The following is a 23,480-nucleotide window of genomic DNA, read 5'->3' on the forward strand; positions in this document are numbered from 1 at the left end:
GGAGTCTTCATCTAATGTGAGTGTGCATCAGTGTAAACATAGTTCTAAAAGGTGCAATTCATGTCTTTATGTGTAAAACTTTTTTTTGATTAGCAAAAACTTACTGAGTGCACCTTTAACAATAACTTTTAGTCAACATCAAACATCAAGACAAGGTTTAAATTTATATGAATATATCTTGACACATACAGTACTTAAACAGTTTCTTTCTTACACTTTTTCTATGCCACCCAGATAGTACACCTACATCCCCTAGATGTCTGTTTTAGATCTTTTTATCTGGAAAGCATTACATTCTAATTCTTTGAATGTTTTTTTTTCTGCTAAACATCTTCAGATCAGATTTACAAACATTCTATGTCATAAACATCTCAAAGACATCTGCTGAATGTCTTACTGACATCCGAGAGTAAAACATCTTATAGACGTAATGCAGATAAACAAACAAACTAAAAAATACGTCTTCCAGATGTAAACACACATATAAAATAGACGTCTGGGTGATGTACATGTGCTATCAGGGTAGAGGCACAGGGCACAGAGAAAGACACACCAGATTGAAGGCATAAAAACAGATCTGCGAAAGGACCATACAGTCACCACGGTCTGAGTACATAGAGGTGGGTTCAATATATGACTGGTCAAAATTCTGCAGCTTTAGTGCTGTGTGGTGATACTTCCTGCTGAGGGAAAGCAGACAGCGGGCCAAGTTGTATTTCGCAGCACAGCTCACTGCTCTGATGGTCCGCACTGTGTCAAAATGCATCAAGAAACAGGGATCGTCCTAACACAGCAGACAGATGGAGACAGAAGGTTGGGTGGAAACAGAACATAAGTATTATGCAGTGGAAAGACTGGGATATCACTGCAAACAGCGTCAATGCACATGATGTACCCTAACACAACCTGTCTGTCAAACTGTGTTGTAAAGCTTCTTGAGGTGACAATGTTTGTTTAAATTTTTTAAAGCTACACTATGTAACTTTTGGACCTCTAGCGGTTAAAAAATACAACTACATGTGTCTTGCAGGAAAACATTGTTTTGCTAATTATGTAAGTTGTGCTTCGGCTCTGTTCCTCTGCGCGAATGAATATGGTTTGAGGCACCGGTGTACACATGAATACAGGACATCTTATCAGAGCGAATGGACAAATAAATAATGAAAGAAAGGAAAAGACATATCCAAAAACATGTCATCTGAGCAGGTAAGTGCCATATCTTATTCTGTTGTTTTGACTTATTGGAAACATTGATGTTTTGAAATAAATGACGTTACAAAAGTTAGGCAACGTTCATTAACATTAGACATAATGTTTGCTAGTCTGATAAGGTCAAACGTTATACAGTTTTATAACTGCAGGATATTCTGGCCAAATAGATCACGGTAGTAACTAATTTATAGATTGTCATTGTTACCAACCAATGATCAACATCATTTCAAGACTCACATGTCCTTGCAAGCCTAGGACTAAAGGATTTATTTATATAAATTATTGCCGTTATAAAGAAAAATACACACGTGCTAGCAAGTGAAATGTTCTGCACTGATTACAGTATAATTATTGTATTTCACTACACACATACACACAGACGCGTGTGTGTGTGTGTGTGTGTGATTACACAACTATACATAAACCATATCAATAAAATGTCTTACCTGTTGAGTAAGAAAAAAGCCATCTCTAGGTCTCTTTTAAATCCTTTCAGTTGTCGCCACCTCTGAAAAGCCAAACCAATGTCGATTCGGATTTTATTACGGACTCTGTCGCTTTCCCTTTTTGCTTGCAGACTCTGCTCTGTTTGGGGTTTCTTTGTTTTTACAGCTGGTGATTCCCCAGATTTTTGCCATTTTTAATGATCCAAGGTCAATTTTTCTCATTCATTGTGACAACAAACTTTTATCTGTCCCGACAGCTTTAAAATATTAATTATTATTATAGGTTTATCAAAGTGTATTTGGCTAAAGTAAAGACATGTTTTGGAAGATGGATTTTTTTGCACTCTCTCATTAATAAACATTAAAAAAAAAAAAAAAAGTGACATAGTGTAGCTTTAAATGTGTGAGATTTGATACAGCAGGGCCACGTTCATTATTAAATAAAGACATCAATTTGGAAAGAGGTCATATCAGCAGAGCAGAATGTGTACAGATAACATCACATTAAACACTAACTACTGTGAATAAATTTTGCCGAGTACAAATTAAATGAAAATACGCTGGGCTCTTGCACAAGCATGGTTTTTGACGCCTTAAAGGGATAATTCACCCAAAAATGAAAATTATCTCATCATTTACTCACCCTCATGCCATCCCAGATGTGTATGACTTTCTTTCTTCTGCTGAATGCAAACGAAGATTTTTAGAAAAATATCTCTGCTCTGTATGTCCATGAATGCAAGTGAATGCAAGTGAATGGTGACCAGAACTTTGAAAACCACATAAAGGCAGTATAAAAGTAATCCATATGACTCCAGTGGTTAAATCCATATATTCTGAAGCGATATAATAGGTGTGGGTGAGAAACAGATCAATATTTAAGTCCTTTTTTTACTATAAATCTCTTTATATGTACATATCACCACCTACTGGCAGGGAGAATAATTTATAGTAAAAAGGACTTAAATATTTATGTTTCTCACCCACATCTATCATATCGCTTCTGAAGACATTAATTTAACCACTTAAAACGAAGGGATTACTTTTATGCTGCCTTTATATGCTTTTTGGACCTTCAAAGTTCTGGCCACAATTCACTTGCATTGTATGGACCTACAGAGCTGAGATATTCTTCTAAAATGTGTTCAATAGAAGAAAGAAAGTCATACACATCTGGGATGGCAATTAGGGTGAGTAAATAAGTAATCTTCATTTAGGGGTGAACTATCCCTTTAAGTAGTAAGAACTCATTGTGGCCACAGTCCAGCTGCCATCCTTATTGTTTAGCCATGCCTTGCAAATAATTTGTAACTACTTTATGTACTGTATGCCAAATCTAGCAATCTAGGTTCCCACACATTGTACAGAACAGAAATTTCTAGCCAGTGAAGCACCTAGCAAAAAATTATATGCATTATTGAACTTTCCATACATTTTTAAAGAACTTGTTAAAATTGATACTTTCCAGGTCAAGAAATCAAAAATGTAAAATTCCCTTATTTTTCCAGGTTTTAATGACAGCGGGAACCCTGTTAATAATAAATATATGTGAATAAATATTGTGAATGTATGACTTAGCTCACTGTATCGGGATCTCTACCATCCAGAATCATCAGGTCTTCCAGGGCCCATGTTTCTATTCGCTCATAATTGTCCTCCAGCCCATAGTGCCGCAGCTTTTTGCTCTGTGAATGCTTCGATCTTCGACAGTGTACCACTGAGATCTGAGCTTCTTTATCCTTAGCTACTCAACACACACATTAATTCCATTAATTTATTTTTCCTTATTACATCCCTTCCTCATGCCTTAAAGAACCATAAAAAATAAAAGTGCAGTATCAGTAGACATCTTTTTTTTTTTTTTTAAAGAAGTGATGTATCTCAGTAATGGAAAATAATCCAACACATACACTACAATGCATCCTCAAATATTCATGCACAAAAATATACAGATGTCTCTTACTAGAAATACAGATGAAATGTCGTCCTTGTTTTTCCTCCTCAATTTCAATGAATTCCTCCAGCTTCTGCCCCACTGGCCTGAACAAGACTCTGTCCATCTCCTCCCTCAGCAGAGACGACATCTCACACACCAAACGGAGAGAAAATTAATTTAAATGTGTGAGAGTGCAAGAGCATGAGTGATAATATTTTTTTGCAGAGGTGGATCTGGTTTGCAGGGTTTATCTCCCTCCCTCTATCTCACTTTCCCAAACACACACACACACACACAAACACACACACACACACACACACAAACACACACACACACACACACACACACACACACACACACACACACACACCACATACAACCTCTCTCTCTCTCTTTCTTCCTTTGTTGGGTTGAGTCTGATTTGACAGTGCAACTGTGTCTATACTGCGCATTCTCAAAATCAAATTGATAATTAAAAATTATAGGTTTCAATACAAACAAATAAATTAGCAGAAGTGTTTCTATGATTTTTATGTCTCTACATTGAAATTCCTTCACTATAAATGTACACTTTCATATTTGTGAATTTTCATCCATTAAATAAAATAGAATTAGCTTTTCTCTACCTTAACAACCATACACAAAATATATTTTACCATTAGTACAAAAACAGAAACAACAATACTCCCAACGCTCCAGTCTTATGTGCAGTTTTGATTTACAGCAGCTGTTAAAGTGATATGATTTATCAGGTTAGCAAGAAAGTATCATAAAGGTGTTTTTTAAATTTGTATAATGTTTAATGATTTGTTCTCTCATTCTTTTTATTATCTTTTGTGAAAATCTGCAACAGTAAGTCGAATTTTGTTTTTCTGTTAAAGGTGCTCTCAGTAATTTTTTTCCTCATTAAAAAAGTTTAACTCCTAAAGACATGAATTGTAATTTTGCAATATATGTAGGAAATCATGACCATTCACATTAAAATGAAGACTCCAGTCATATCAGTAACCTTATAAAAGCTGTTTTATTCTACAAATAAAACAGAGGGTCCCCACATGGGGGCTGCCATGTTAGAATCACATGACCAGCCGAATACTACTTGCTTAATCTCAGTAATCGTACTGTTATTTGACACTTTCACTCATTGATTAAAGTAATCATTGCTGACTGTGAATACTACATTTCTACAATGGCATCTGAAACTGAAAACTATTGATTTTAAATGATGCTGCATCCAAGCTGCTAGGTGTCAGTGTAAGTCAAAGATGACACAAAGACAAAAAGTGCACTCAGTAATTTTTTTAATTTGTCGTCTTAGACTTACACTGACACCTAGCTGTGTGGATGCAGCATCATTCAAACACAATATTTTTCCATTACCAATGTCATTTTAGAAATGTACTATTCAGTCTTCCATGGTTAATTTAATCCATGAGTGAAAGTGTCCAATAAAAGTGTGGTTACTAAGATTAAGCAAGTAGTATTCATCTGGTCATGTGATCCTAACATGGCAGCCCCCATGAGGGGACCCTCTCTATGTAGAATATTTATAAAGTCACTGATATGGCTAGAGTCCTCATCTCATGTAAGTGGTCATGATTTTATACATATGTTTCAAAATTACAATTAATTTCTTCAGGAGTAAAACTTTTTAAAATGAGAAAAAAAATTATTGAGTGCACCTTTCTGAATTTCTGAACTACCCCCAGAGGCCGAAGCAACTGTTATTTCCATTTGTATAATTTCGTATGAATGGTTCCCGAATTCTCTTTCTGATCACGCAGAAAAATCGATGACAGGAGGTCAAATGTTTTGTCTGCTAAAATCAGTGTTTGCTTTCCAAATTTTTGAACTACCACCCTAGAGGCCGAAGCTGCAACTACAGTTGTCTGCATGCACACCTTCGCAACATCGTTTTCTCACTTACTTTGAATGGATGTGACGTGAAAAGCAAAGCTTGTCCAATTTTCAGAAACATTTGAGTAATAATTACATTACAGTTTTTCTCGATTGCTAATACACTACAACTGATTCTATTGGCCCAATTCTCCTAACCATTACTTCAACTCTCAAAACAAAGACACATTTAAAAACTGTAAACACAATTCACCTATTTTCACACATATTTCAATTAGTTTTACATTTTCTGTCAAACTGTACACACAAATCTCGTAATTTTTCACAAGTTCAACCAGGTTCTCATTCAGAAAGCACAAGCACTCAAAAAAAGACATCAAAGCCTGAACTCAGTTTACAAATTTCTCCATGTGTAAACACTAAGCAACTTTTTTACACACCAGGCAGAATCTCACGACACTGTAAATAAAAAGGGCCACAGGTGATTATGTGGTTTGGAAAAATGAATCCCAACAATGTTAGAAGATCCGGAAAGCAAGGAAATAGAGTCAAAGACAAAGATAAAGGTCCAAAAGAACAGCTGTTCCAGATGATATCTCTATTTTGGTTGATTTCTGTATGTACTTGTGCATGGTATAATAATACTGGGCAACAAGTGCAGCTACATCTGAATCATTTTATGATTACATCTAACATTCAAACCTTCAGACAAGAAACAGGTAGTCTAACTACAGTAACTGCAATTTGCTTTACGTAGACAAGTAAGGTAACCTACAGGGCTTCTATACTACAACTGCAGGTTAGAGGTTACTGTACTATGTACTTTACAGGCTGTGTAATGTTGTACTGTATCACATGCTCTTGACACTTGTACTGATCATTTGCGAAAATGTGTCCAGCCCAACTGCACTTGTTCTTCTGTACAGTAATATAATCCTAGTATCTCACTAGCCGGAGATCACAGCATGGATAATATCCCGGGCATGAACTTCCATCACATGGTGGCGCTTGTCCACAATTTGGCACATCAGTTTGGGTGGAAAATAAATCTGAACTAACACACCGATTTCCCATTTGATCATGTCCTTTCCCCTCTTTTTTTACATCTCTTGAATTGCTGAATTCTCCCCTTTTCTCATTATCCTTTACAGAGTAGCCTATATGTGAATTCTTTCAGTGTACTTATAACCTGTTCACACATACACACCCACACTCTAACAAACTCACTATTTGACTTATAGAAGTGCTTATAGATGTCTGACTGATTGTACTAAAATGGCCCTGGGGAAAATACATCATTGGTTATGAAAACATTTCCCTCTTAAATCTCCATCATTGGTCCAGTTAGAAGCCATTATAATTATAATCTCTGCAGGGACAGCCTTTGTATTGACTGTGGTCCATCAACCTTTAAAGATTCAATATCCAGCGGATCTAGAGATACATAATTTATAGCCACAAATCACTTTTATACATACAAGTGTTCTATTTGTATCTGAAAAATATCCTATCCTCCCTGCTGAAAAAAACAGCATGATCATCAGCAAATGTGTTATGAATGCTGGTCCACGACTCTTTTGAACAGGCTTTTTGATTAACTTAACCAGCAAGACTTCCTTAGTTAACCAGCATAAAAAAGCATACTGCTCGACCAGTTTTATTGGTAAACAACCTGGTTCACCAGCAAGCACCAAACCAGCACTAACCATAAACCAACCTAAACCAGCATGGGAATTGCATACTTTGCAATTGCTTAGTTATCAGCAAGTTAACCATTGAGGTCTTTGCAGCAGGGCTCTCACAGTTTGTGGGTATTTTGGTGACTAAAGTGGATAATGGACACAATATGTGTGTTTGAACCTACACTCAGGCACTCCAACAAGAGGAAATGAATTCTGCTTTTTGGTCTTCAGAATTGCTTTTAGTTGGGTTTTGAGGCTTTCTTGTGGCTGCTGTTAAATTCAGATCTAGTAGAAGGTCAGAGGAAGAAAATGTCGTTTAGAATTTTATCCTTGGATGTGCAGTTGCTGATGGAGTTAACAACTGCACATGGTGGTTTGAAGAGGTAAACGAAAAGAAACACAAATATCAAAACACACACAACAAACTTCACTTGCACCTTCAAGATTACAAAAAAAAAAAAACAAAAACAAAAAAAAAACCTCTTGTTATGTTTGAATGTCAAATACAAGTACTAGGCTACTTAAAGTTTTTCTGAATTGCTAAAACACCAAACCCCATTTTCTGAACCAAATGCTCAGTGGCCTAATCCCATTTGTCGAACCTTTGGCATGTTCTTACACCAGTTATGCTTAATAAGCTGACAACACGTGCGGTCATGTAAACGCAATAATCCGCATTCCTTTATCGGCGTAAAGGCCATAAACACTTATGAATAAATCGGTCGACATGGGTAGATTTTTGACCATTATTCCGATTTCATGTACCACGTAAACACCTTATGCCATGATCTTACCGGCTCATCCAATATGCGCACATGTTGAGTGCATGTCTCTTCACGGTTTGACGTCAAAAGTAGACAATAACGCAATTATTTCAAATGTCATGTAATCGCAGATTTCTTGCCTAGTCTGATTTTAGAGAGTAATCAGAGTATTGGTGTGCATGTAAATGGGCTCAGTCACTCTTTTGGAAAACCCTAAACAAGTTCAGGTAGTTATACACAATTTGCAAATTTCATCCACTGTTTTTGCAAAACCCTAAACACATTCTTACTCACTAAAACACATTTTGCATTTGTGTTGCAAAATGGTAAACACACGAGGCAAAATTTAAACACTACAACTCAGTTGTCATCGTTTACACACAATGACTCAAAATTGTTCACACTTGTTTCTAACGATGTGATCAAACCAATTGTACAAAATATAAGCGTGATGCTGTGGCAGAACGAATCTCTCATTGACTTTGATTTTGCAGTTGCACAGCATTTTTGAGTTTACTGTTATGTGCTTTTCATTTAGAGTTCTCTTTGTTCTTTTGCAGTTGGTCTACTGTATTTTTACAGTATGCAAGTGCTGAATATACAGATATTCAGTACTGTATTACTTGCAGTACTTACTGTATACAATATGATCACTGTACTAAATTGTGATTACTATAATTGTTTTTACAGTAATTTGCAAAATGCTTTTACTATTTTATTTTTTATTGTTATTTTATTTTTGTAACTACATGCCCTGGATGCTGTGTTGTCCATTTTTTTATGTAGTGTCTAATGAATGCTCTGTAGTATTTATGTATTGACTGGCTGTGTGTATGATCTGAAAGCATTGTTTGATTTTGAGCACAAATGAAATGGTTTTGAAGTGATTGTTTGATTTTACATAAAAGTCAGGAGTTTTGTGAATGTAGTTTGAAGATTTGGATTTGTGTTTAAAGTTGTGAGAAAATGGGTGAAGGCTTCAAGAAATGTGTCTTAGCAATTGTGAAAAACTGTGAAATATCTTTGTCAGCATGGGGTCCCCCTGGTGGCTCAGGGGCCTGACATAACTTTCATTGTTTGCGTATAGGGTACCCCCTCCTTGTAGACTACACCATTGTGTGGGCAAAAAGCATGTTTTTACCAGTGATGGCCATTCAAAAGTAGCCGTGTATTTTGACTAAATAATTTTTTTTTCAAGCAACATATACCTGTAAATCACAAAAATGTTATTATATTATAGTAGATGTTTCAAAAGTGAATGATTGATTGGGGGGTGTTTAACAGCGTGACACAAACATATGCTTTTCCTTTTCTGCAGAAGAGATTTCTAATAGTGGTTAATTGCATGCCATTTACAGCAAAGGGGCCCAATTAGCAAAGATTTCAGCATTTAGGTTACATACTTTTGCAGCTGTATGTGCCAGCCGAGCAACTGCCATTGAGATAAACTGAAGTGCTAAAAAATAGCTCTCTCCTGTACGTATATTAGAAATCATTGTGTCACAAAAGCAACACTTTTGGAAGCTTGGAAGATGATGCAGTATGGGACTAAAATAGTCCTACACTTGAGTCTGGGATAGTGTGGGGTAGTGGTTGAAAATTTGGGCAAGTAACCAAAAGGTTGTAACCTATAGCCCAAAGTATACTTCGGTTTTGATGCGAACGCTTAGTGTCTGCGTACATTCGAATGCTAGCCTTTTAAAGTATCCTTCATTTAACTAAGGGTTGTTGAACTGTCACAATGTGATCTTGGTCACATACAAATTCGGCAACAAGAGAAAATTGAAAATGAAAATTAGTTGAAAGTTTTGTCTGCTAAAATCACTCTCTGCTGTCTGAATATCCAAACTGCACTCCCAGTTGCTTAAGGTTCTTTCACTTTGTCTTTAAAGGTGTCGTATGTAACAATTTTCATGTAATATTCACCTTTTTTTTTGCCAATGTGTGAACGGCTTGTAACGCAACTTAAAAAATAAGCCCTTCCCGGACTTCCTAGGTTGCCTATTAAAGCATGGTTCGATCCCCACAGCCACCACCATTGTGTCCTTGAGCAAGGCACTTAACTGCAGGTTGCTCCAGGGCGATGTCCCTATAATAAGGGCACTGTAAGTTGCTTTGGATAAAAGCCTCTGCCAAATGCATAAATGTAAATGTAAATGTCAAATGTAAAGCCTGTAGACTGATTTTCATGCGTAGGGAGCGGGTCGGTTTTGCCGGGAAAATCCAAAGGATGTGGCGTTTATGCGCGCTCCAGAGAGCCTTCTACTGAATCCCATCTGGCTAAGTGGGAACATGATCGTGGTTGAGTGAAAACTAGAGTGAACATCGGCAGATTCTTGGAGGGACCTTCGTTTGGTTTTGGGGATCAAAAATGACCCTGAACTGGCATTCTTCTTATTGGACAGGTAAGCTTACATAACTGCAAAGCATGTGAAATATAGTGCCATAAGGATAGATCTGTGTAATTTTAGCTAACTTGATCATGCCTGCTAATGCTGACGAATTGCAAGCTACCTTGCTTTGTAACTTTCAAATAATTTCAACGATCTTCTCTTTATACTAAAAGTCAGTTATACAGGATAAATTTAAGCAAATACGCTAGTTTCTTGATCGTAGTACAACATATGATAAACAAAACATACAAAAGTGCAACATAACAGTGCAGTGTAACAGTAAACTCTCTGGTATAGTTCGGTAGTATGTAGCTGTATGTGTGTATCAGTATGCTATGTTAGCTTAGTTTAGTCTCAAAGTTTGTAGGGAAACAATCATAACTGTGTAATTTTAATTATGCTACCTCATCTGTCAGCCTGATGCTGTGGATCACGTTCAGTCTCTTTGTACGTTACGTCATTGTTTTGGCCGATGCTCGCTCGTTCATGTCCCTATGGAGTATGTGCATGAGCAAGAGCACGAGCACGAGCAACAGGTAGCTGGCTGCAGTTCACTTAATGGCCACATGTGTCATTAATAGCAAGGGTTTCTGAATCTTACATACTGCACCTTTAAATGAATGTGATGTGAAAAGCACAACACATCAACTTTTCAGAAACATCTGAGTAGTAATTACATTAATTTACTTCTAACACAAACCATAAATCTAACCCTAACTCTAACAGTACTGAGACCAAAACAGCGTTTTATCACTTATTTGGTTTGCAAATGTAATATGTCACTAGGCGGAGATGACAATAGATGTGACGTCAAAGGCACAGTGTTGGCGATTTTTGGAGAAGGATATAGCTGCAGGCAGAGCTCAAAAAAGTGGCGGGAACTCCAAACAGCCAGCAAAGATATAGGGAGCCCCTAACCTAACCTAACCCTTTCCCTAACCGTAACCATGTGAGACAGTGACGCCCCCTTTTGGAGTTGACACAACCCCCATTTGGAGTAAACCTGCCCTCTTCTGGAGTAACCCTGCCCTCTTTTGGAGATCTCGCCCCCATTTGGAGATCTCCGTTCTGCATCTAGACCTACATGGATTTTTGGGGCATGGATATTTACCGCATGGTGGCGCTTGTCTGGAATCTGACACACACAAAAAAAAAAACTAGGAAACAACAAGCTGATTTTCCATGTTATCATGCTGGCAAAGATAAACTTCCCCAGGACTTCTGGGCACTCATTGTGCAGCTGTAGATAGAGACCACATCTATGTGAACTGGAGTAGTGTGCAGTGGCATGGTGGACAGAATTATGGAGACTTATACACCATTGCCAGTAATTTGGAAAGACAGATTTTCTTTATTCTGCCAAGGAAATCTGAATCTGGGGAAATAGAATAGAAAGCCTTGAAGTACTCCAAGGTTTACTTTATCGATTTGGGCATGTGCATTAAACTGTGCTGGGAACAAGACCAAAGAATTCCAAATATACGATACCAGTAGGACTGGTGCTTTTGAAGAGTGAGGAAGCGCAGATGTCATTTAACAATGGCAAAAGGTGTATTCAAATCTATTTGATTCTTTTGGTGTTTGCAATGGTGCTCCCAAAAGCAGCTTCTCAAACTACCATTAAACAGTGAAAATGTGTATTTTTTGCTCAGAATGGTATAATATTACTTAAAAAAGACAACTAAATGTGTTGTGAAAGACTGCAACTGTGTCAGTATCTCTTAACGTGTATGGTTGTGTTTTTCATTTACAAATGTCCTTCATGTACATTAGCGCTTTAATGATTGCACATTTGTTGCAAGGTTTCACCTATTTGATAGCTCACCAAGCCATATAGAGATACAAAATGCCATTATGAGAGCCCAGTGTTCATGTAGCTCAACTGGCAGAGCGTAGTGCTAACAGCACTAAGGTAATGGGTTAGATTCTCAGGAAACACTGACACACACACAAAACAAATTATACATTAAATTGTACTCTATTGTAAGTTTTCTGAATAAAAATGTCTGCCAAATGCATAAATGCAAATGTACTTTCCCCAATGCAAATAGTGCTCTGGATCTCAATCTTGCAAGGCCCCTGGGCACAGGTCTTTGGAGTGTCTTTTTGGATAAAATTTTAGGGGAGAGTACTGTCATGTTTATACTGTACATTGCAGAGCAATAGACAAAAAGTTTGTTTTGTTGGCCCAGACATTTAAAACTGCATCAGACAGAAGTTTTTACATTTACATTTCCTTCATTTATGTCATCACATTGAAGCACTTTGATCCATCAAGTGAGATTTGATATTGTCTACATTAACAACACTTAAAAATGGAATGCATCAAGACAGAGGCGATCCTAGGGACTCTGGGGCCCTAGGCAAAAAAAAAAAAAAAAAAAAAATGGCAATTGCCTGGCTTGCCTGGTCCGTTGGATCGCCTCTGATTATAAACAAAAAAAAGAAATTTTGAAACAGCATTTATTAGAAAATTCCTAGACACTCAAAAGCTCACAGTCCGACAAATTCACCAATAATTTCCAAACTAATCATTTTACTATCTCAGTAAATGTTACCAAACCATGTTCAAATGTTAGATACAAAGTCAGAAAATTAATTACCGGTAAGATAAATGTCAAACGCTGAATTCCCTACAAAAAGCAACCGGTTCAAAGAAATATAATCAATATCAAAATATAAGGTCTTTGTGACTTCTAGTCATGTCTGTAAACAACCAGTTGACTATACAAAATTGTTTAGGACCATTTGATCTATTGACGTTGTCAGAGTGACATCAAAATGTGTGTGAGTAGATAGAGGTTGAATTTCCCCAAAACATCTCAAGAATATTTCTAATCACTGGAGAGACACCACTCACACTTGTATAGGTATTGCAGTCCCTATAAAATAAGCCACAATTTTTATTTGATGTTCAAAATGTCTGTGTCCGAAATTCACTCACACACAGATTTACTCTTGCTCTCCTCAGGAAAAGATGTGGAAAGTGATCAATAATTTCCAGTGAGAAGCAGTCAATGAAAGCGACAAGGTTCATATCATAGAAAACAGTACTATTAGATTTATCATTTTAATATGGGCATGATGGTAATGGTTAAGTGCTGTGGGATATCCTGTGACTCACCCACACAGTATACATAGGTTGCAAATAAAAAATACTAAATGTCTCCCCATAGAAATACAGTACACCCAAATTACCAAGGGAAAGTTTTTACACATTTTCCCAGTATCTAAATGTAAAGATTATTTTAAAATTTGTGCATGGTGTGGTCAAAGTGCAATTAACAGTTGAGCACAACAGTTCCCAAAGGCCCATCTTAAGAAAAAATTACTTTTTTATGGTCCCAAAGTGTATGAAGATACAAAAAATGATGAAAAAAAAAAAAAAAAAAAAAAAAAATATATATATATATATATATATATATATATACACACACATATAAACTATGTTTAACGCATACCTCTGTTCTTTAGTGACCTGAGACCTCATTCCACCCCTATACCTCATCCATTTTTTGGAGTTGTGCCCACACCTCTTTATTATTCTTCAATCTTTCTCTTATAAATAGTGTAACACACACACACACACACACACACACACACACACACACACACACACACAAATAATAATAATAATAATAACAAAAAAATTATAATTACTTAAGTACCAAAAGTGTATAGGGTCATTAGAGACCCTAGGAATATGAGTGGTGTCTGTTTTTTTGTTTTGTTTTTATGATTATTTCATATCTATATAAGTTTACTGTAACATGATATCTTTTTATTTCATGAGTACTATATTCATACAAACAAATACTTTATTACCTTCTGTGTGGCAATGGTGAATTATCAGTATCCCATATGCATGTACACATATTATCCTTACATGCTATTTGTTACTCAAGGTGGCGCTGTTGTTTCAGTGGATGACTTGATTTACATTTGACATTGCTTTTTGACGAAGCAACATGGAAGTAAACTATAGCAAGTGTAACATATGAACAGTATGATATGGCTATTGTCATTTGGGTGAACTATTGAAATTATGTAAATTGTGTGTCTGTTTAGTCTATTTAAAAGACCTGGTGGTGATGGGTCGCCGTTTACCCCAAACTTGTTAAAAGGTCCAGTTTTCTCTCATTCAAAACAGCCGCTTCAGCAAAGGGTGTACCATTTATTGTTAATTTCAACCATTTTGGCATGTCATAACTTAAAGCATAAAAAAGTATTTTATTACAACTCGTTTTTTTCCTGCTTTTAATATCCAAACAGTGCAGATACTGTATCTTGTGGCTAAAATGTTACATTATTTTACAAATAAATCTTCATTATGATGTAGTCAATGATGGCCCACATCCTCTGCAACAAATCTGTTCCCTCCTAGTTATGGAAAGCAATTCATTTCACTATTGGTTTCTACATCTTCCTCTTTTGCCAGCCAACAGTCTTTTTGTTGGCATTAACCAGAGTAGATCAGAGTGGGTACAATTCATCAGTAAAAACGAGACAATGAATTTAGACTGATTTGACAAAAAAAAAAAAAAGAGAGAGAGAGAGAGAGAGAGAGAGAGAGAGAGAGAGAGAGAGAGAGAGAGAGAGAGAGAGAGAGAGAGTTTACATATGGAAACCATGGCATCCGCACTTGTCTTCATTTTCTGTATTATGTGTACAGTGATGAATTGCATGTAATCATGAGAAACTGTAGGCTACTTCTGAGGTGCTGAATTTCCTACAAGGTTTCTACCGTGTTTTATCGTTGCTTGGTTTATCGTAGTTGTCATTGTAATTTAGGCCTGTTTCATCGTTTCTTTTTCACAGCCTCCACTGGCTTTACAAATCATGAATAATATCTATGGGTAAACAGGTACAATGGCGCACTCTGTTGGTCAAACACTTAAAGTGCACGGGCAAAAAACTATTTCCTCTGACACGCAAAAAAAGTAGACTTCCCCCAGACGGCGCTTGGGGTCGTGCCTAGAGGGGAACCATCGATATGCAAAAAGTCTCGCGAGAGTCACATGCGGCATTCATACACTTTGTTCGGGCTGTGGCTCATTTGAAGGCTGCGTCCTCCGGAGGTCGCATTTGTCGGCCGCATACGTCATCGAGGCTGTCTCGTTTCATAAAAGCGAGTAGGACACTTCGAATGCAGCCTTCGAATGCGACCTTCTTTCACGGGAATTCGGAGGATGTATGAGGTGTATCCTTCGTGGGCACTCACAACCCACAATTCTTTGCTTCAACGGAAATGTCTAAAAACAAAATAACAACACCAATTTGCCCATAAAAATGATGTTTAAACGCAAGTAATGTTAATTCCCAAGTTTAAGTACCTCAGTAGATGGGTGTAGAGTATATATTATGCAGAATATATGATATATTAATATATAATTAAAATAAAGTATTAGACTAAAAGACACCTGTAAAATCTATTTTCTTTTCTCTTTACATCTTTATAACTCTCCTAAAATTTACCTCATACATTCCCTTCTAAAGGGACTTTGTTACCGTCTCACTCGAAGCATTGGCACATGTTAAAGAGTGGCGTGCTGTCATAGCAACCATGTTACGTTCCTTTTCCGTTCGTCCTACGAAAGCCGCCTCGTTTAAATGAGATTTGTTTAAAGGACGACGCTCGGTATACTGCAGCCTTCAAAGGACACGTCTTTCCTAGCACGCAGCCTTTGAAACGAGACACAGCCTTGGTGTTTATTTGGAGTCCAGCAGAAATCCTACACATACCCCTAATCCTAACCCTAAAATGAACCATAAACCTTCCCCTAATCGCAGTAAAAGCAAATGTGACTCTCGTGAGACTTTCTAGACACGACTGTGTCCTGAAAATACATGCTACCTATCAGGATGAGCTACCAACGCTATAATCGCATAGTTTTGGGGTAGGGCTTAGTATAGCCTCACACCATATCACACTACATGATAGTTATGCCGGTAGCACATCCTAATAGGTATTATCTGCCTGACAAGATGTGGTACCTAGGTATTTAACACTTTTCATGCCGTTGAAGTACATACTGACAGGTTCTCCCATGCCTCCTGACTTGTGCTATCCATATTTTAGCTTTACACATCACTGTTTTTACTGCTGGTAGCACATCCTGAGAAGGTAACACAGTTTATTGTCAGAACACTAGCACTGCAAGGGCATAGGTTTGGTTTGAAAGCTGGTCGGGACGTATTACCAGGTTAATTTTCTAAATGTTGTTATTAAGAAAATGTGAGAAAGTCAATCTGGAATTATAGACAAAATAGCATTATTACCTAATATAACATGTCTCATTCTCTATTTCTTTTCCTCACCATATTAAATATTAACCTGATTTTTTGGGTTTAGAACTGACCACTGTCTGCATGATATGGATGGGTAGTGCCATATGCGATAAACTTGTTTGATAATGTAGCAGCGATATGCAATGCCATAAACATATGATTCGTGTTTCAAAATCAAGTTCAATTGTTTTCAACAAGATCTACATTGAGAAAATTATATAATGAAGTGACATTCTATTAAATGTATTATTCAGCATTAAACAAATTAAAATCGAAACAAATGGTGGGCTAAAATAACAAGTTAAATGTATAAAGCGACAAAGATCAACAAATTATGGGGAGAATGGAGCATTGACAGCACTTAAAAAAATGTTAGACTCTCACACATGCCAGTGTCATCATAGGAACCAAGGGCATAGATTTGGCTTGAATATTGGGGGGCTTTTCCCCCTGGAAACTACACCCTTGATAGGAACACACACACACACACACACACACATACCAGAGGGGTATTCCAAAAAGTAAGTTAAGCGACTTACGTGGGTAAGTTTACTCAGAGTAAGCGGGTAACCTCAGCTTTCTGTTCCAAAAACTGAGGTAACTTTCAGGGTATGATAGTAGCCAGTAGTTAGTAACCATAGCAACTTACTCTCTGAACATAACCTGCTCTGGAGTAGGTTATGTTCAAAGTTTATTTCAGGTAGATGTCAGTAAGTTTCATAGGCTGCCCTTTTAATAGCGACACAGTGGGCGTGGAAGTTCAGATTACACACAATATTATACTTTTAAAGCAATATTACAGTAAACTGCAATCTTTACTTTACCTCACAAATCTTCTTTACTCCGGCATTTCCAGTCTCACACACCGCATATTTGTATTCAAAAGTGAACAAATTGTGTACATTGTGCTTTAACTTTTAATGGGAAGGTTTTAATCCTGTAATATTTTTTAATGCAGAACACATTGGAAAGTCCCCCACACTCTTCACTGCAAAGAAAGGGTTTTATGTATTTATATTTAGCCCTTCTAATAAATAATTTTTATTATTTATTATATATATATTTTTTATTTCATAGAATAAAATGATCATAGAACCCACATTCTATTTACAGTTCCTCCAGTCAGTGACTATTAATGTTATTTATAAAATGACTTTACATAGTATCAATATGCAGGTAATATCTGCCAATTAAAAGCTTAAGCAATTAATCACTCGTTATTCTTCTTACTATTTCATGGACCACAGATATAGCATAGATGTTAGAGATTTTATTTCTTTTCACTTTAATTCATGTACTGTACATATAAATGCACAAAATTTCCAGACTTGTTTATTGTACTCTCTTTATTATCTGAAAATATAAATGAGACATAGTGTAATTTAGAGTTACCTACAGTGCCCTCCTTTATCTGGTGGTCAAGTGATTCAATGAAAAGATGTATCTTTCTGATGCTCAGCCTCCTATACTCCTTCAGAAGCTGTACATGGTCCATCTCTAAATACAATTTTTGATCTGCCTTTCAACAGGGACCTTTTACAGCTTCCTATTAACAAGGAAGAGATGCGTTACTTTTCCCTAATGCTGAGATCATGAACATCTATAATGTATAATCAGACACATGATCTTCAATTAAAACAACATCATTTCATTCCGTACCAAGTTGCTGGAAGCAGATGGACCCTCCTCTACATGAGAATGCCCAGCCATGGCCTTTTAGGGGACAACACAACAAGCAAGTTTTAATACCACATCAAATAAGAAAAGAACACAATGGACATGTAACTCCTATCACTGTCCACCTCTGTTACAGCAGATCTTCATCTTATAATGCACACGAATAATCATGTGTGGCCTACTGAAAAACATTACATAAAATCCATGGAAAATGATGACAACTGTGGGAGATCCTACAGTTAAAAGAGGGTCTATTAATACAATGACACCATCAGCAACTGTGGGAAATTAAAGGTGATATGATTCTAAGCTTTAAGAAACCCATACTTGAAATGGTATTAAAAATAAAGAAATACATTCAGTTCAAATGACATACAGTAAAATAAAATTAGCATGCACAGTACATAGTAAATACCATTAAAATTAATCTTAAAATAAAATATATAGTAAACCTATAGCCTATTATTATAATATTAATAGAATATGAATGTTAATACTTAGAATGAAGTTCAGTGCAAACAAATAACATAACGGTTGACCTATTAACAGTGTTGGGCAAGCTACTCAACAGAAAAATTAGTTAATCTAAGCTAAAAGCTACACTTCAGAGAAAGTAGCAAGTTACACTACAAGCTACATGCCAAAAGTAGCTGGCTACATTTAAGCTACTTCATATTTTTTTCAACCGCAGATGCACAGAGCATACTGTCATAGACAAATCACCTAAAAGACATATTCACATGATGTTTATCAAAGCCTTGGTACAGTACATTACAGTTTAGTGCAATACAGTATACAAGTATACAGTATGGATCAATACATACCGGTATGTGTACGTAAAAAAACAAAACACAACATGTCAATTCAGATTTAGACTACTACCTCTACAAACCCATACCCTTTTAAACATAATTTAATTTGCACATTCCTGTATAAAAACTCTGTGTACATATATACTATTCATCTATATATTCATCTATACAATACAGAAATACAGCAGCTACACACAGAATTACAGGATATATAATCAGAGGCCAAATTTCTTGTGAGTGTGTGTGTGTGTGTGTGTGTGTGTGTGTGAGAGAGAGAGCGAGAGAGAGAAAGAGAGAGCACATCTGGGCAATAACAATGTGATTTCTGATGGTATCAGATGACATTACCATGGTACCTTGATATACAATTACCATATTTATGTTCCATTCTGTATTTGCATGGTGCTTCAAAGTACTTCAAAGAATACCATGTTACTACCATGGTAAATTGATATATGATCACCATATTCATATACTATTGTATTTACATGGTGCTTCAAGGTAATAAAAAAAATACCATGGTACTTCGCTATATGATTACCATATTCATATAGCCTACCATTGTATTTACGTAGTGTGTCCAGGTAATGGTACATGTCCAAAAAACATGGTAATGCCATGGTACTTTTTTATGTGTTTTCATGTAGGCTAATACGTGTTTTGATACTCTTTTGGTTGGAAAATGTATTTACCTGCAGAAGTCGTTTACAAGCTGCAAAAGTGTTGAACTTTATAAAGACCTTCTTCATCAAACAATAGCGTGCATTTGCAGGTTTCGTTTCCACTGATTGTAGATCCACTGCAATCAGCGTTATCTTTATTTTCCATGTTATCCACCTTATTTTTCAGCGAAGCTAGGGTGCCGCCATGATCAACCTTGAATGACCACTTCCGGTATCAGCCACATCCAGCTATTTTAGTGATACAAAAATACTACATTATGCTGCTTTATATTACAGGCTGGCAATATACGTCGTCATATTATTATCATTAATTATGATTTTCATAAACTCATTGGTTTTGAATGCATATAGTTTTACCGTATATCGCATTTTACCATCGTTTTATCACACTGTTGCACAAGCAGAATGAATGAGAGATCAGGCGCTGACAGGACAGTCCTACGTGCTGTCTGACATGCCTCCACAAACTTTACACAACCAGCAGAGAGAAGAAAGCTGCTGGGCAAATGCTGCTTTAACTTTCTTTGCACCAAAACTGCATCTTTTCATATTAATAGACGCATTTTACTCTCCATTCTTGTCAGAGAGCATTCTCTCTTTCTTAGCAGTGTATAGTAAACTGATTTGCAGATCAAACATTTAGCATGGCTTATGAAACATTGCCTTTAGAAATAAACAACGGAGGTTATACAGGTACATATAAATGGAGGTTTACATGGAGACATGAAACACTGCATTATCACGATCTCGGTAAAGAAAGAAGCAGATTTTATTACCGTCTCTTCAATACAACACACAGCAACAAGTGAATGATTTACTTACTCTTTTACTATAAATGCTGACTTTAGAAAATTATCTGACATTAGGCAATCATTCTGCTGTACATCCTGTGGTTGTGTGATAGTTTATAAACTTATATCACTAAAGTCTGGTATTATTATCCTTCTATTTATTTACATTGCGGTTTAATAACAGCAGAACTTTTACACAATCGCCAGAAATGCAGCTGCTGCTTACTTCCGCGTTGCAAAATAAGGTGGATAAAATACTCCATGAGCTTATTGGCAAGTGAGAACGTGCACAAATGATACAGCAGTACATGTGCAAGCTTTCTGAGGCATTCAGATTGAATCGTGAACCGATTCAAACTGCTTTCCTATATCGGGTGACCAATTTTATTTTAAAAAAACGACCCAGATGAACGATTAATTTGTGATCGGACATCTTTAGTTGTAATTCAAAACTGGCGATAGTAAACACCGGGTACAAGGCATGATGTAGTGGTGTAGCTTTTCTCAACGCTACGCTACTACCTAGTAAAAAATATAGCTTCGCTACTGAAAAGCTACTTGATTTAAAAACTAGCAAAGCTACCGTCTCACTAGTCAGAAATGTAGTTAAGCTAATAGCTTTGCTATTTGTAGCGAAACTAATGCCCCTCACTGCCTATTTAACATTAATGTAGGCGAGAGAGTTCTAATATTAATGTTGAATTAAGCTTTTACATGTACGGTTAAACTTTATAGTTTTATTAATTAAAAAATTAATGCAGTAATTCAGTATTCTTTCCGTCAAGCAGACTCTCTGTCCTAAACCAATGCAGCTTCTATCGCTATTATGAATGAAGATGAAGTAATGCTCGTTTGCAGTCATTAAAATTCATGTTCTGCCACTGAAATATGGCACGCCTTTCTTCTTAGCATCTGTTTCCATGGTGACTCGATAATTCGGCCATCTGCTGAGAATGCCTTTCTGAGTTCACAGAGAATGCACACAAACTCTGAGTTTCAAACTCACGGTTGAGTGAACTAACTCCACCCAGGTGTTCCGGAACCAATATACAGCAAGTAAACAAGTTTTGGGTTAATCAACCGAGAGTTCAGAGTTTATGTCACGGTAAATTAACCTTGCTTTCTGGAATACCCCTCAGAAGCATATTTTCTGCCCCTTACAACTTTATGGATAAATGCATACAAATTATAGCCTACCGCACGTTTATTTTCGATATATTGTTAAATTTGATATGCCTCCCAACTGACTCTGTAACATTTTTAATTTGGAATGGCAATAATTTCTTTGTGAAGATTTACTTATGGTATAAATCCTGCACGTTCATTCCACCTCATATTACCTGACATAGTCGCTCAAATTCAAAGGTGTCTTCCTCAAGCGGACATAAAAGCGGAATCCTCCTTTGGGCTGTATGCAAAACTCAGGTGTTTTTTTTTTTTTTTTGTTGTTGTTTTTTTTCTTAGACAGGAAACAAAAAGTATGCTTGTTTACATGTATTAATTTCAAGGATTGGACCTTAAATACAAAAGGAAATCCACCCGCGTAATCTCCAGAAAACTTAATTCGGTAATCACTGATTACTGTGATTGGTCCATCCTGAACAGTGTTGAGAAAAGTAACAGTTGCCTTGTGACGCAGTTTATGCGCTGCTATTTTATAGCTCCATGGCTGCTAAGCCGCGCTCTGTTGTGGTTTTTGCTTGGGGACTTGATATTGGCTGTTGTGTTTGCCTAAGTATTGAGGTTGGTCTCTGAAGGTTTTGGGGGTAGGGATGTTCTGATACCACTTTTTTGAGAACGAGTACGAGTACCGATACTTTTTTGTTTTGTACTCGCCGATGCTGAGTCCGATACCTGTTTATTTCAATTTTATCATCAAAATTGTGTTTAAATAAATTTATTAATTAAAACTTAATAATTATAATAATTAATTTTCAACATAATATTGTTTATTTTTTATCAGATGAAGTGCTTATATACAGAACCTCACAGCACAATCCTAAATACAACATTGGAGTTATTTTTGTCAAATAAAGTGCTGCATAATAGAGCATAACAGAGCATCACAGATGCGAGATATTGCTTAAATATAATACAGTTATTATTGATTTATTATTATAATTATTATTATTATTAGTAGTAGTATAACAGTGAATATTACATAACTATTCAGTAGTGATCTATTTCTGTCAAAATTATTTCATTTAAATTGAGCTTTTATTTTGGTGGAGCTTTTATTTTTAAGTGTTTCTGTGTTGTTAGACCAAGGAGTTCTGATGTAATGATGGCAGATTCCCAGTCCGGAAAAGCCGGTCGCTATGTGAATCAGAGTCATTATTAAACTGCAAAAGGCTACTATATAAATAAATAAATATGTAGTCTGTATATAACTCGTGCTAAAAAGTGAATTAGCGCTCTGCCTGCTGTCATCTGCTACAAACAGAGTATGCAATGCTCATAATAGTGTTTTCCGTGTATGAGTCAAGGATGTCTAAAGGTATGAGTAGTTTGTGTCTCTATGCCTGCACAACACCGGTTCCACACATTCACAAGCACTCACATTTAAAATGATGCACGTGCAAACTATCTATTTATCTAATTAAATCGCAGCTTTTGCTGTTAAATAATCTCAGTAGGACATGGTGTAATTTTAATCTGTGTGCTGAATGTTTACGTAATGATCAGATGATGTCAGATGGTATTGGTTTTTGGTATCGGAGCATTTTTACGAGTAAGAGTACAAGTACATGAATGCGGTATTGGACCCGATTCCGATACCAGAATATGCTTCCCTATTTGGGGGTGTTATTCATTAACATTTATAAGTAATTGGACAGAAAAATATTACTTTTGTATAACGCAAATCTAATAATCAGAATAATAATGATAATTAACCATTATATTATAATAATAAACCTAACGTGTCCCACAGTAATAAT

At 36.3% G+C, this 23,480-nt stretch overlaps 1 protein-coding gene across 1 annotated transcript; it reads right to left on the minus strand.

Annotated features, from left to right (window-relative positions):
* Positions 1-517: 517 nt before the first annotated feature.
* Positions 518-3,784, minus strand: LOC127443562 (exocyst complex component 1-like). Its single transcript, XM_051702245.1, has 3 exons — positions 3,622-3,784; positions 3,242-3,402; positions 518-784 (listed from the first exon to the last, which is right to left on the minus strand). The coding sequence occupies exons 1-3, from the start codon at positions 3,740-3,742 to the stop codon at positions 518-520; spliced, it is 549 nt and encodes a 182-aa protein (XP_051558205.1). The 5' UTR covers positions 3,743-3,784.
* Between the last annotated feature and the right edge of the window lie 19,696 nt (positions 3,785-23,480).

Source organism: Myxocyprinus asiaticus, chromosome 7 (assembly GCF_019703515.2).
Source record: "Myxocyprinus asiaticus isolate MX2 ecotype Aquarium Trade chromosome 7, UBuf_Myxa_2, whole genome shotgun sequence".
NCBI lineage: Eukaryota > Metazoa > Chordata > Actinopteri > Cypriniformes > Catostomidae > Myxocyprinus > Myxocyprinus asiaticus.